The following is a 13,728-nucleotide window of genomic DNA, read 5'->3' as shown; positions in this document are numbered from 1 at the left end:
GCATTCACAGAGCCTTCCAAAACATGCAAGCTGCCCATACCGTATGCACTTATGCACCCCCATACCATCAGAGATGCTGGCTTTTGAACTGAACGCTGATAACATGCTGGAAGGTCTCCCTCCTCTTTAGCCCGGAGGACACGGCGTCTGTGATTTCCAACAAGAATGTCAAATTTGGACTCGTCTGACCATAAAGCACTATTCCACTTTGAAATAGTCCATTTTAAATGAGCCTTGGCCCACAGGACACGACGGCGCTTCTGGACCATGTTCACATATGGCTTCCTTTTTGCATGATAGAGCTTTAGTTGGCATCTGCTGATGGCACGGCGGATTGTGTTTACCGACAGTGGTTTCTGAAAGTATTCCTGGGCCCATTTAGTAATGTCATTGACACAATCATGCCGATGAGTGATGCAGTGTCGTCTGAGGAACATTGTTTTTAAAGTTTTCCACAATTTTTTTTACGCAGTCTTTCACAGATTGGAGAGCCTCTGCCCATCTTTACTTCTGAGAGACTCTGCTTCTCTAAGACAAAGCTTTTATAGCTAATCATGTTACAGACCTGATATCAATTAACTTAATTAATCACTAGATGTTCTCCCAGCTGAATCTTTTCAAAACTGCTTGCTTTTTTAGCCCTTTGTTGCCCCCGTGCCAACTTTTTTGAGACCTGTAGCAGGCATTAAATTTTAAATGAGCTAATTAAGTGGATAAAAGTGTAAAATTTCTCAGTTTAAACATTTGCTACGTTATCTATGTTCTATTGTGAATAAAATATTGGCTCATGTGATTTGAAATTCCTTTAGTTTTCATTTTATTAAAATTTAAAAAAACGTCCCAACTTTTCCGGAATTCGGGTTGTAATATGACTATATTATTCAAATGTTTAAATGAGTTTGAATGTGGAGAAAATGCTGAAAGGAATTAAATTTTAGCAATCTGTGTGAACCTTAATGAGAGAAACCATATATTTACATACAGATACTAAACCGTTTTTTTTTTTCAATTGATAATCATTTATCATATCATTTAACCATCTGTTGATATTTATTTTTATTATCTGTGCTCTTGTAATGCTTGCAATTGCAGATTAATCTTATGATAATATGGTTTCAAGTGATAGTTATCTTTGTGAAACCATTTCCATTCTATTTAACATCACATGATGATGCTGTGAAGCGGTAATTTCCATTGCATTAATTCAACACTTGTTGAATTTGTTGTGGTCAGATGAAGTCCAGCTGAGCACTGAAACAGATGGAACTAAAATTATTCAATAAAACCTGCTCATTCAGATCACTTCATATCCCTGCTTTCTCTCAACCCTTCCTTGGATGTTACAAGACAACAAACAATAATTAACAAATTATTAACTGGATAAAATGCAGTTCTAACTGGTTTGGGGTGTTAACTGGCTTTGAATACCAAACAAAACATGTCTTCTAACTAAATCCATATTCTTGTCTTTTCCCGAGTGTTGAAAGGATCTAACAATGCATACAAATTTTACAAAGATCAAAGCACCTGCAACCTTTGAATAAGTCCACTGTCTGAGTTTGTTGTGAAAAGTAGCCTATGTGCCCTGGTTTGGCCTGCAAACCACCTGCAAGATTTTAGTGGCATCTAGTGGCGTATGGTGGAGCTGACATGTGTCTGCAAGTGGACAAAAGGACACAAACATTTATGATAGACAAAAAATAGTTTTGAACTTGCAAGTGTTTTACTTGGTTTTACTCTGTTGCAGGGTAATTTAGCATTAAACAGTTCATGAAGGCATAAAACACCTACATTACAAACAACAGCATGAAAAATCATCAGTTGGCTGTAGAGCTCTGATTCTGTTACTCAAAAAAAGACCTTGAAAGACCTTGAAAAACGGAGGTTAACTGAATAAGAACAAGCAATGGCTAAAATTCCAGGTGGTCACTTTTTATAGAATAAAGTATAGAATATAATAATTTTCACAGAGAGCATTTTTAGCCATCTTACCTTGTTGGGTAAAATATATAGAAATGTCTATTATTTTTTTTGTATTGACCAGTATTTAATCTTGGCTTCCAGCCTGTTCAGATGGAATAGCTGGTAGACAAACTGACAAGTTACCAAAACGCCTTTCAAACCAGCAAACCAGACCAGCATGATCAGACTGGGAGAGCAGCTAAAACCAACTTCAAAAGAATGCATTACATGAAAGCTTACCCAGACACAAAGGTCAGCATTTTGGTGTCAGTATGCAACATTTAAACACATATAAGGCACAGATCCTAGTCTGTACAATATAGACCGATTTAAGTGAAATGTGCTGTTTGTGTTCTGTTTAATGCTCTTTAACTTAATATAATTACATATTTCACATATCTGCAAATGTTAAACAGTATCCCTGAGGATCATTTATGGGCTGCCATACCCAAACCTGTAAGTGGATCTCAGGTCGGCTGAGGAAACCCCCAGCTAGGTATAGATGAAGTGGGAATCTCCCTTCCCAACTTAAGTAGCCTCTCACTGCGCTGACCCTCAGTTTCTGTGATGTTCTGTTCCTCAAGTGATTGCCGGATGAGAGACTTGAGCAAGGGCAGACCAAGGCCAGTTGTGGCAGAGACTGGGACGACATGCTTGAAACACATTAGGCTTTTAGGGATTACATCCTCAGGAAAGCGATGGTTTGATTCTAGGAAAGCAAAGCATCACTTAAAAGAGTTATCAACCGAGGAAAACTGCATTTATTGTACACAGCCATCAAGCTCAATGCAATGAAATCACATAAGTCCTGCAGTTCAGCAAAATTTACTTGTGGCAGAAATTTGAGAGTGCAAATCACTGAACTGATATCAATCTGCATATGTGATGGACACTGGTTTTGACCATCTATGGTATCTGCTTTGAAAGCATCTTGAGTAAAACAAGTACATAATATAAGTACAAACAAAAGATCTGAACTGAAAGCAATGTGACCCGTTTTACAGAATATGGAAGTTTGTTGCAAGTAACCCCTATTGAATGTTGAATGAAACAATAATGCAACCACTAACTGATAAAACCATCTGCTGTTGTGATATAAAATTTCTGTAAAGCACCCACTTTATACCTAAAATAACACAAAACAAAGTCTAAAGGCAATTTGTGACTAATATGCTTGAATGGCCTATATAATAAATAGCCCCTAAATTGCACATTTGCTTCTAAAAAACCTACCTTCCTGGTTCTCTAAGTGAGCTTCCAGTTCTCTGAGAAGGCCCTGCGCCTCTGGGAGGTCCATCTTATTTATGACCAGGATCGCTGGCTTTCCTAAAAGTTCCTCTTTATACAACTCCAGTTCCTGAATAACAGAGAAAATAAAGAGCACTTCATGCAGCACAATTGTATATGCAGAAGCATTTCATTCAGAAAAGAGTTTATATGTATATATATATATAAATATATATATATATATATATATATATATATATTATATATATATATATATATATATATATATAAAAGTTTGTACAAAGCTCATGTGTCATATATATATATACAACCCGAATTCCGGAAACGTTGGGACGTTTTTTAAATTTTAATAAAATGAAAACTAAAGGAATTTCAAATCACATGAGCCAATATTTTATTCACAATAGAACATAGATAACGTAGCAAATGTTTAAACTGGGAAATTTTACACTTTTATCCACTTAATGAGCTCATTTAAAATTTAATGCCTGCTACAGGTCTCAAAAAAGTTGGCACGGGGGCAACAAATGGCTAAAAAAGCAAGCAGTTTTGAAAAATTCAGCTGGGAGAACATCTAGTGATTAATTAAGTTAATTGATATCAGGTCTGTAACATGATTAGCTATAAAAGCTTTGTCTTAGAGAAGCAGAGTCTCTCAGAAGTAAAGATGGGCAGAGGCTCTCCAATCTGTGAAAGACTGCGTAAAAAATTGTGGAAAACTTTAAAAACAATGTTCCTCAACGTCAAATTGCAAAGGCTTTGCAAATCTCATCATCTACAGTGCATAACATCATCAAAAGATTCAGAGAAACTGGAGAAATCTCTGTGCGTAAGGGACAAGGCCGGAGACCTTTATTGGATGCCCGTGGTCTTCGGGCTCTCAGACGACACTGCATCACTCATCGGCATGATTGTGTCAATGACATTACTAAATGGGCCCAGGAATACTTTCAGAAACCACTGTCGGTAAACACAATCCGCCGTGCCATCAGCAGATGCCAACTAAAGCTCTATCATGCAAAAAGGAAGCCATATGTGAACATGGTCCAGAAGCGCCGTCGTGTCCTGTAGGCCAAGGCTCATTTAAAATGGACTATTTCAAAGTGGAATAGTGTTTTATGGTCAGACGAGTCCAAATTTGACCTTCTTGTTGGAAATCACGGACGCCGTGTCCTCCGGGCTAAAGAGGAGGGAGACCTTCCAGCATGTTATCAGCGTTCAGTTCAAAAGCCAGCATCTCTGATGGTATGGGGGTGCATAAGTGCATACGGTATGGGCAGCTTGCATGTTTTGGAAGGCTCTGTGAATGCTGAAAGGTATATAAAGGTTTTAGAGCAACATATGCTTCCCTCCAAACAACGTCTATTTCAGGGAAGGCCTTGTTTATTTCAGCAGGACAATGCAAAACCACATACTGCAGCTATAACAACAGCATGGCTTCGTAGTAGAAGAGTCCGGGTGCTAACCTGGCCTGCCTGCAGTCCAGATCTTTCACCTATAGAGAACATTTGGTGCATCATTAAACGGAAAATACGTCAAAGACGACCACGAACTCTTCAGCAGCTGGAAATCTATATAAGGCAAGAATGGGACCAAATTCCAACAGCAAAACTCCAGCAACTCATAGCCTCAATGCCCAGACGTCTTTAAACTGTTTTGAAAAGAAAAGGAGATGCTACACCATGGTAAACATGCCCCGTCCCAACTATTTTGAGACCTGTAGCAGAAATCAAAATTGAAATGAGCTCATTTTGTGCATAAAATTGTAAACTTTCTCAGTTTAAACATTTGCTATGTTATCTATGTTCTATTGTGAATAAAATATTGGCTCATGTGATTTGAAAGTCTTTTAGTTTTCATTTTATTAAAATTTCAAAAACGTCCCAACTTTTCCGGAATTCGGGTTGTGTGTATATATATATATATATATATATATATATATATATATATATATATATATATATATATATGCGCGTGCGTGTTTGTGTGTGTGTGTGGTTGTTTTGTGTATTTATATGCACATTACCGTTCAAAAGTTTTTTTTATGCTCACTAATGCTGCATTTATGTGATAAAAAATACAGCAAAATCACACACACTGTAAAATATTTTACAATTAAAAATAACTTTTCTTATTCAATTTAAAAAATTTTCTTCCTGCGATGGTAAATCTGAAATTTAAGTAGCCATTACTCCTCTCTTTATTGTCGCATGATCCTTCTGATAATTACAATTCTTCAGAAATCATTCTAACATGCGGATTTGGTGCTGTGCTCAAGAAACATTTCTTAATATTTGATCCTTTGATCAATTAATGCATCCTTGCAGAATCAGTAGTGTATATTATTACCTTGTTTAAAAGCAGCACGGTTTCAAATGCAGACCTAAAAGGGGTGTTACTAGCTAGCTGAAACCCACAGATGTCGACCTGAAACATCAAAACATCGGATTACTATTCAACTCTCACAGCCACTTACATTCAAGTTCACGTAACAGACAAAACTCAGTACCACAAACATGAGCTGCTTGGTTCTCTCCACATGCTTGAGAAACTTGTGTCCCATCCCTTTATTTACGTGAGCACCTTCAATGAGTCCTGGTAAGTCTGCTACTGAAACCTCCAGACAGAAACAAACTTCTGTAACTCACTCTGGCATCAGTCTGACAAAGTGTTTATTATGTAATATCAAATAATATTTGCTGAAGCTCTGTTCAATAAAAATGTACAGAATATTGTATGTATGTACATGCTGTATATTGTATATAACTGTATATTGTAATTTTTGATTTAATTCACAGACTATTTTTTTAAGGTCAAAACCAAGCTTGTTAAGAAGCATCCAGTATAGTGCTAAGTGCTCTCATTCCATCACATTTTTAAGAGCTTGTCATCTTACCTGCTTGTGATCATCATACATAACTTTTCCAATTTCAGGTCTTAAAGTTGTAACTGCAGAAGTACAATAAAGGAAAATAACATGGGATTATTGCAAAAGTGGCAATAAAGTGGCAGTTTTATACACAGATACACACATTCATGCATATATATATATATTAGGGGTGTAACGGTACGCAAAAATCACGGTTCGGTACGTACCTCGGTTTTAAAGTCACGGTTCGGTTCATTTTCGGTACAGTAAGGGAAAGAAATGCAAACATTAAACTGCAGGTTGTTTATTACTATAAACTTTTTTAACAATTTGTTTACACTTTTTTTAAACACTTTTTAATAAATATAATATATATATAATAATAAAAAAGAATAAGAAATAAAATACTGCTGCAAAGTTCTCCACTAAATAAAATACTCTCAGTCTCAAACCAATATCATATAATAAAATATAAAGAAAAATATAAATAACTATGATTACAGTGCAGCATTACCAATCCCAGCTTGTAGGCCTGCTCATATTTAAAAAATATATATAACTTTTCCAAAGTGTAAAGTGCAGCAACAACAGTTTCAGTTTTTAGACCTGCTCAGATTTCGTTATAGCGTTGGCCCGATCAGAATTAAGAGTAAAGGTCTGTTTAAATGCCAACGGGAGCTGCATTTGAATTACGGTCGTTTTTTTCCTAGTTGTAGTGATGTTCACGGGTCCAAAAATTTGTGCCCGAACCCGAAAGAAACCCGTAATGTACTACACCGAACCGACCCGGACCCGTCTAATATTTCAAAAGCTGGACCCGGACCCGTGTAGATCCGAGAAATGCCTACCCGGACCCGACCCGGACCCGTATATTATTTGATAGCTGGACCCGAACCCGCCGGGAAGACACAGACCCGAGTTGACCCGCCTGTCACATATTCCACCATAAATTGCGATTACAAGTCAATAAACATGTTGCGAAAAATACAGCTTTTTGTCTTATCTAATTTAAAGAGCCGTAGTCTCTCTTCCTTGTACCTGACTGCCTGTGATGCATTACAATACTCCGACAAGAAAGTTATCCATGTTATTCCTCTCATTATTCCAAGTCCAAGCTGAATCCACTCATTATTTCAGCTTCAAAAGTCCACTTAATGTCACGGTGACGGATGACAAATGCTACTGTGCACATGTACATTCTGACTCGAGTTAATTCGCATAAACTGTTTGCCCTTTTGAACTATAATAAAGATCGCTCGTGCAATGCCATGGCCGCTGACGTTATTTATTTGCTATCATCTGATCTCTGTGCTCTCTGCTCTGCATAGAGTCTGAATCTGACCACTAAAACTTTAAGATTAAACGGTTCATTTATAATATTATAAAAATGGGAGAAAATGTAAAACGCGGTTTGGCGGTCAAAGTGTCCCTCACTGGTTGCCATAGAAACATGAAATGCGCTCGAGACTGCACATGCGTGCTAGCTGTATCAACCTAAAATGCTTTAACGCAATTTGAGCATCATAGAAAACATTCATGTGACAGTTCACCTCAGATTGTGTTGCTGATTTGAAATATATTAAATATGAGTGTGTCAAGTTTGCAAGCATTAATACTGTGCGTGCACTTGTATTAACTCAAAGAGTCTGCTTATAAAAGCAGAGAGAGAGAGGGAGAGGGAGAGGGAGAGGGAGAGAGAGAGAGATCACTTTTTTTTGGCTCACTCTTTTCTTTTCCTAATTGTACAAGTTGCAAGTTACAAAAAACACAAGCAGTCTTTGATAACGGCCGGGTGTTCTCCGAGTCCGATGACTCCGATCGCACGGGTATTACACACAATGTTAAACACACCCGGGACCCGAGGTAATAGATTCGGACCCGACCCGGACCCAGCTGATCATTTATAATATGGGTCCTGGGTCGACGGGTCTCGGGTGCACTGTGAAGACCTCTAGTTTAGAGTCCTGCACGGGTTCGGGTACCCACGGGTGACCCGCAAATTTGGCTGAAACGGGTGAAAAATATCCAACTGTGTAGGATACGGGTGCGGGTCGGGTCGGACACAGGGGAAACACGGGTCTAAACACGAGTTCAAAACAGTCACGTGCAAACGTAAAAATAGGCCTACGTTTTTTTTAAAATTGTATCTGAAAATGACTTTGTGCAGCTCATTCACATGTCGGCTCTGGCGCAGATCCGCCTCTCGCGACGCTCAGCTGTGGACGATTTAAAAATGGGTGCGTTCACACGGTGGTATGATTCGCTCTTTTGTTGTTCTGTTTTCTTTCAGGATCAAAAATACAACAAATGAAAGCGTTTATCTGTATTTCCGACTGATGAGAACTATGAATATACATTCATAAATCAGTCAATTTTGTATTTTATTATGAGATATTTTATTCTAATATGATCAGTGACTCAAGCACTGATGGACCAAAGAGCACGTATTTCGACATTTGCAGTAAAAACGTGAAATATAAATTCTCAGAAAATGCATTTAATACCAATATATTGAAACGTCTGTTTATATACTCCATTAATAAAGGAGTCCAGACATTGGAAAAATATCAGTCCACATGCGTTTTATATTTAATATGAGGGAAATAGACATGCATGCATGCGTGACACAAAAAATATTTAACTTTTAGGTAGCAAAATATGTTTTAGTAATTCTGTCAATTACACTAAGGTTATTACATTGTCTGCTATATATTTGCTAATTATTTATTAAATACGGGCAATTGATTGATAAAACATTGATCAAAATTAAGATAAAATGTATACAAAACGAATATCTTTTAAAAAGAGTTTTCCATAAATAACTTCTGTATGACATTAGAAAGTGTGTCTAATGTGATTGGCTTAACTGATTTGATTTCGGGTGCGGGTCAGGTGTCGGTTCTATTTTAAGCGGGTCGGGTCGGGTGCGGATTTTAATTAGTGCAGCTGTCGGAAAACGGTTTGGATGCGGTTTTAAGCACTGCGGGTACGGGCGGGTGCGGATTTACAAAATCGGACCCATACAGCTCTCTGCTCTAGTTCACACTTGCGTGATGCCTTTTGAAAACTTTAGAATCAGCTGCAGGGCGGAATTTGCGCTGAACGCGGAGACTTCCGCCACTTAATATGTTCGTGTGGAAACACGAAAATGTACCTATGTTCCACACACAAAATATTGCATTCGGTCATTCGGTGCACACGTGCACCATACCGAAAGCCCTGTACCGAAACGGTCCGGTATGAATACATGTACCGTTACACCCCTAATATATATATATATAAACTATATATATATATATATATATATATATATATTTAAACTCACTACATTGGTTTAACTAATATTTGTAACTGATTATCAGTTCTCACAGGGGTAGCTGGCAATCCTTGGTTTAGCATGCGACAGGGCAGTCAGCAAAGAGGATTTGCCTGCATTGGGAAACCTGTCAAAAAAAAAAAAACTTTTGGTGTGTATGAAATACATATTAACAGAAAGAAAAAACAATGAAATGAGAGGGGTCACAATTATGACACTGAGCCACTTTACTGTTGCAAAACAATCATATTAAAAGTTTTTATGTAACAAATATAGTTGGTTCATTATGAGTAGTATTATCATATCCTTAGTCTCAAATCCGAATGATTTATGACCCTGATTTATGGCCTGATTTATGTACGTACAGTCAGCGTAGACTGACAGGTAGTCTGAAGTGTACATGGTCAGTTTGGATTGATTTATGACTATATGACCTGTCAGTCAAAGCGGTTGCCATGTCACTGAGTCCTGTCACCCTTGATTGACATGACAGAGGTGTGTGTAAATCAAAAGTTCAAACATGTCTCAGATTTGACTTGTGTTGCGTTTATTACTGGATATATGATGGTTTGTATCTGTAACCGGGTTTCTGTGGAGTTCCTTCCTGACCTGTTACCCACTTCAGGAGGTGTTTGGGTTCTTCCTGGAAAATAAAAATGGCTGAGTAAAAGTGAGTGTATTGACGCCTTGACAGGATCAATGTTTGTTTGATCTATATGGTATATGTTGATACCTAGACACCTACAGGCCACATGCTCCCCGTCTACATCCACCTCTGAAAAGGAGGAGGATGTCTGGAGTCTTTCCAGGTGAGAATTTTATTTTTATTTTAGGAAATGCAACAGGAAAAAAGAAAGTACCGATTTAACATCTTAGAAACATCAAAACCTAGGACACTAGGTTTTATGACTTCTATGACAAGTCAAAGAGAGAGAGAGTGAGAGAGAGAGACAATTATTTAAATCAGCAACTAACCAAGCCAATGAAGAGATAAATAATTTAATGTTATCTGAAATTAATAAAATCAAACAGGCATTCATTAATGTTAAGAAAATACTAACCATAATATGTGATGTATAAAAGGAGTTGAAATCTCACGTTAATTTTAAAACCAACTCTAAACACACACACACAGACACACACACACACACACACACACACACACACATTGGGTTTCCATGTTCTATGGGACACCCCGTAGACGTAATGGTTTTTTATACTGTACAAATTGTATTTTGCATCACCGTACACCAACCTTACACTTAAACCTACCCCTTACAGAAAATTTTGTTCATTTTAAGATTTTCAAAAACACTTCATTCTGTATGATTTATAAACTTGTTTCCTCACGGGGACAAAAACAATCCCAAAGGATTTTGGATATTGCCATCATTGTTCCCCACACACTGTAAAACTGAGTAAATTAAATTTTAATTATGAGCAAAATCGTATTTGTTGTTTTTACTTTGTGTTATGTAAGAAATGTTTTCGTTTAATAATCTAACCTGTAGTACGTGTACTGTAAATGAACAAATATACATTTAGCTTAAACTCAGTAAAATAATTACACCTACCATTTTAAACATGTTTAAAAGATTACACATTGTGTGTCACTAAAGCAAGGCACACTGTCTATTGTCTTAATTATTTTTTAAACAACCTGATGACCAGCATTGTTTCTTTAGATCATTTATGCACACAAGTGCTTTTTTCACACGAGTAGAAAACTCTTTGGATGTGTTTGACAGAAACATAATTTCTACATCAGAAAACTTTTCTTAAACGCATGACTGAACTTTTCTCATTCGACAGAAATACTATTTTCAAATTATTTACCCAGGCCTATAACACCTTGTGTAAATGATCTTACCTAGAACAGAAAACATATACGTTGACTATTTGACTATTTTGTAGGCATCATGTAATGTTAAATGGTTTACTAAAAAAATTTAAGCACCAGCAGCTGTGATTTTCAAAATGAAAGAAATGTACAAGCTAAGGATGTTCCAACTATCATCATTTCCTTTTGACCCTGATAAACCGGTAATGAATTTTCTATGCAAGTGACAAGACAGTTCTCATACTATTTGTGTAAATAGCTGTGCTAAAACATTTATGACTATTTTTGCATGCCAATAGATTATGTCAAGGGTGTTTCACATCTAAGAATCACAATGTTTTGTGAAATTTAACCATATCAAGATTTTGGACGACCGTTCACAATTTGTTTGTTGGACTGTACGTTTTTAGGTGATCTTTGTGCGGTGTCATCATAATAGGAATAAATGAAAATTACGAAATTAAGTTACAGTTTTTCTCTTTGAGATATTTCTTTTAGTGCAACTTTGCGTCCGTCCAAAAAGTGTGATCACATGAAGCATCAGCACAAAAATGAAGTCTAGCTGTTTTACACTTAAAACTATTACAACCTAAACAAATCAAACGGTTTCACTGAAAGCTGCACACTCGTTTATGTTTGGGCGTGTTAAGGTTTCCACACTCTTGTGTATATAAATTTTATCCATAACCTTTTGCGTATTCGAGCGACCAAATCACTAAGAAAGAGATTATAGCAGGAAAACAAATGTTTACAATGCATATAGAATTCAGAATACAATTGTAAAAAAAATTTAAATGTTGATTTGTAAATGATATTTTTGTTAATCCACTAGATTAAGTCATCTTGTTCAGATAGCAGATGACACAATTCACGTTTTGTTTGTTTGGCTGTTTTTGTTTTAAGACTCCTGTAAGTTCATGCTAATCCTTGCATGGGAAAGAGAGCAAGGTGAGCACATCCCATTCATTTAAGAAAAAAATTATTTTGACAAAACACAACACAACAACATTAAAGAATGTTATCAGTTCCTATGGCCATCTTCTTTGATTCAAATAAAGCAACATCTCTGGTGTACGTAAGCATCTACAATGTGTGTATGTGCTAAACATCTTTGTTTCTCCACTTCTTCAGATTTGTTAGATGGGCTACTCTTGTAATACAAACACATTTGAGAACCACGATGTTCTCGCTTTTGTAATGGTTATAGAAAAATTCAAACATAACTTTTGCATATGGATTATCTGTGAGCAAAACTGACAAAAAAAAAATCACTGAATTATGAAATGCAAAAGTGTGTACGGCATTTGGCAAAACAGGATTTTAGCTTTAATGAGCCCATAAGACAAAAATTGTCAATGTGTGACTTGTAAATATATATAATTTTATTTTATTTATTTATTTTTACCAGAGATAGTTGACTGATCTGTTTACATGTTGTGTTTTCTCTGACTGTGGTCAAACATACAGTGCCTGTTCATAGGAATTTTTACAGCATAACTACAGCATAAAGATATTGCCCCTACATCTAGAGCTCTTGTTCATATAGCTGATGACCATGTTCACGTTTTTATTTGTCGTACTCGTTTGTTTCGAAATTTCCGCTTGACATTAAAGAGTAGGCCTATGTGTACACGGTCAGAAGCATTAGCATCTACCGTGTGCGGAGATTTTTCTGCTCTGTCCACTTTTGGTGGATTTGCTAGAGACTATGTCACCTTGTTGTAATGTGATTACGTTTAAGATCCATAAGATTGCACTAAACGCCCTTGAATAGGTTATAGACATATTCTTTTATACAGGAAATATGTTTCCACAACAGAAATATGTATCAGAATAACAAATACCTAATAGTGAAATCCTCACTTCTAAACTATTGTGAAAACTTTTAATGTTGATCTGGCCCACCAGCCGTGTATCTTTTTCATTGTTTTTTAGGTAAAGACTATTCTCAGAGTTTGGTCAAACAGGCAAAAACATGAACAAAATAGAGTACAAGATGATTAAATGATTGTCAAGAGAGTGTTTAAACTGGGATTGTGATGCACTTTAGAGCTTTTTCTGGTCTAACTGTGTCACAAAGACACAAAATAGCCACTACCTCTACTTGAAAATGAGTCCTGCCATTTTCTGTTCCGACAGTTAATACAAAACTTAAACTTAATACAAACACATCTATTACACTTAAAGTTAGACATTAAAAGTCAAGGATGCCACAGGAACTATTTCATTTGTCTGTGTCTCTAAACATCACACTGGCAAATAAACCAGAGATGACATGTAGAAAGAATTCATTGAAAGGGGCATGTTTTAGTCCATTTTAGATGGTCTGCACCAACACATGTTTTAGATGTTTTAGGTATTCATCAGACCAAAAGGTTTGATTCGGGAAACACATACGACTGGAACTGCGTGTTGTAATGACTGTCTTTATTATTTGATCTACTTTTACTTTTAAAACAACACAGTGTGAAATTACATTCTTCGACAGCATGG

At 36.5% G+C, this 13,728-nt stretch overlaps 1 protein-coding gene across 1 annotated transcript in view; it reads right to left on the bottom strand.

Moving 5' to 3' along the window:
• Nucleotides 1-1,716: 1,716 nt before the first annotated feature.
• Nucleotides 1,717-13,728, bottom strand: part of LOC132102998 (GTP-binding protein 10-like) — a 32,201-nt gene continuing 20,189 nt past the window's right edge. Inside the window, exons 6-10 of the mRNA XM_059507779.1 lie at nt 6,107-6,159; nt 5,720-5,827; nt 5,560-5,637; nt 3,196-3,319; nt 1,717-2,671 (exon numbers count right to left, since the gene is read on the bottom strand). Coding sequence (XP_059363762.1) covers nt 2,430-2,671; nt 3,196-3,319; nt 5,560-5,637; nt 5,720-5,827; nt 6,107-6,159 — 605 coding nt within the window. The 3' untranslated portion in view covers nt 1,717-2,429. The remainder of the gene's footprint in view (nt 2,672-3,195; nt 3,320-5,559; nt 5,638-5,719; nt 5,828-6,106; nt 6,160-13,728) is intronic.

The sequence above is a fragment of the Carassius carassius genome, chromosome 24, assembly GCF_963082965.1.
Source record: "Carassius carassius chromosome 24, fCarCar2.1, whole genome shotgun sequence".
In the NCBI taxonomy this organism is placed as follows: Eukaryota; Metazoa; Chordata; class Actinopteri; order Cypriniformes; family Cyprinidae; genus Carassius; species Carassius carassius.
The sequence above is the reverse complement of the archived record's forward strand: the minus strand, read 5'-3'. Positions and strand labels throughout refer to the sequence as shown.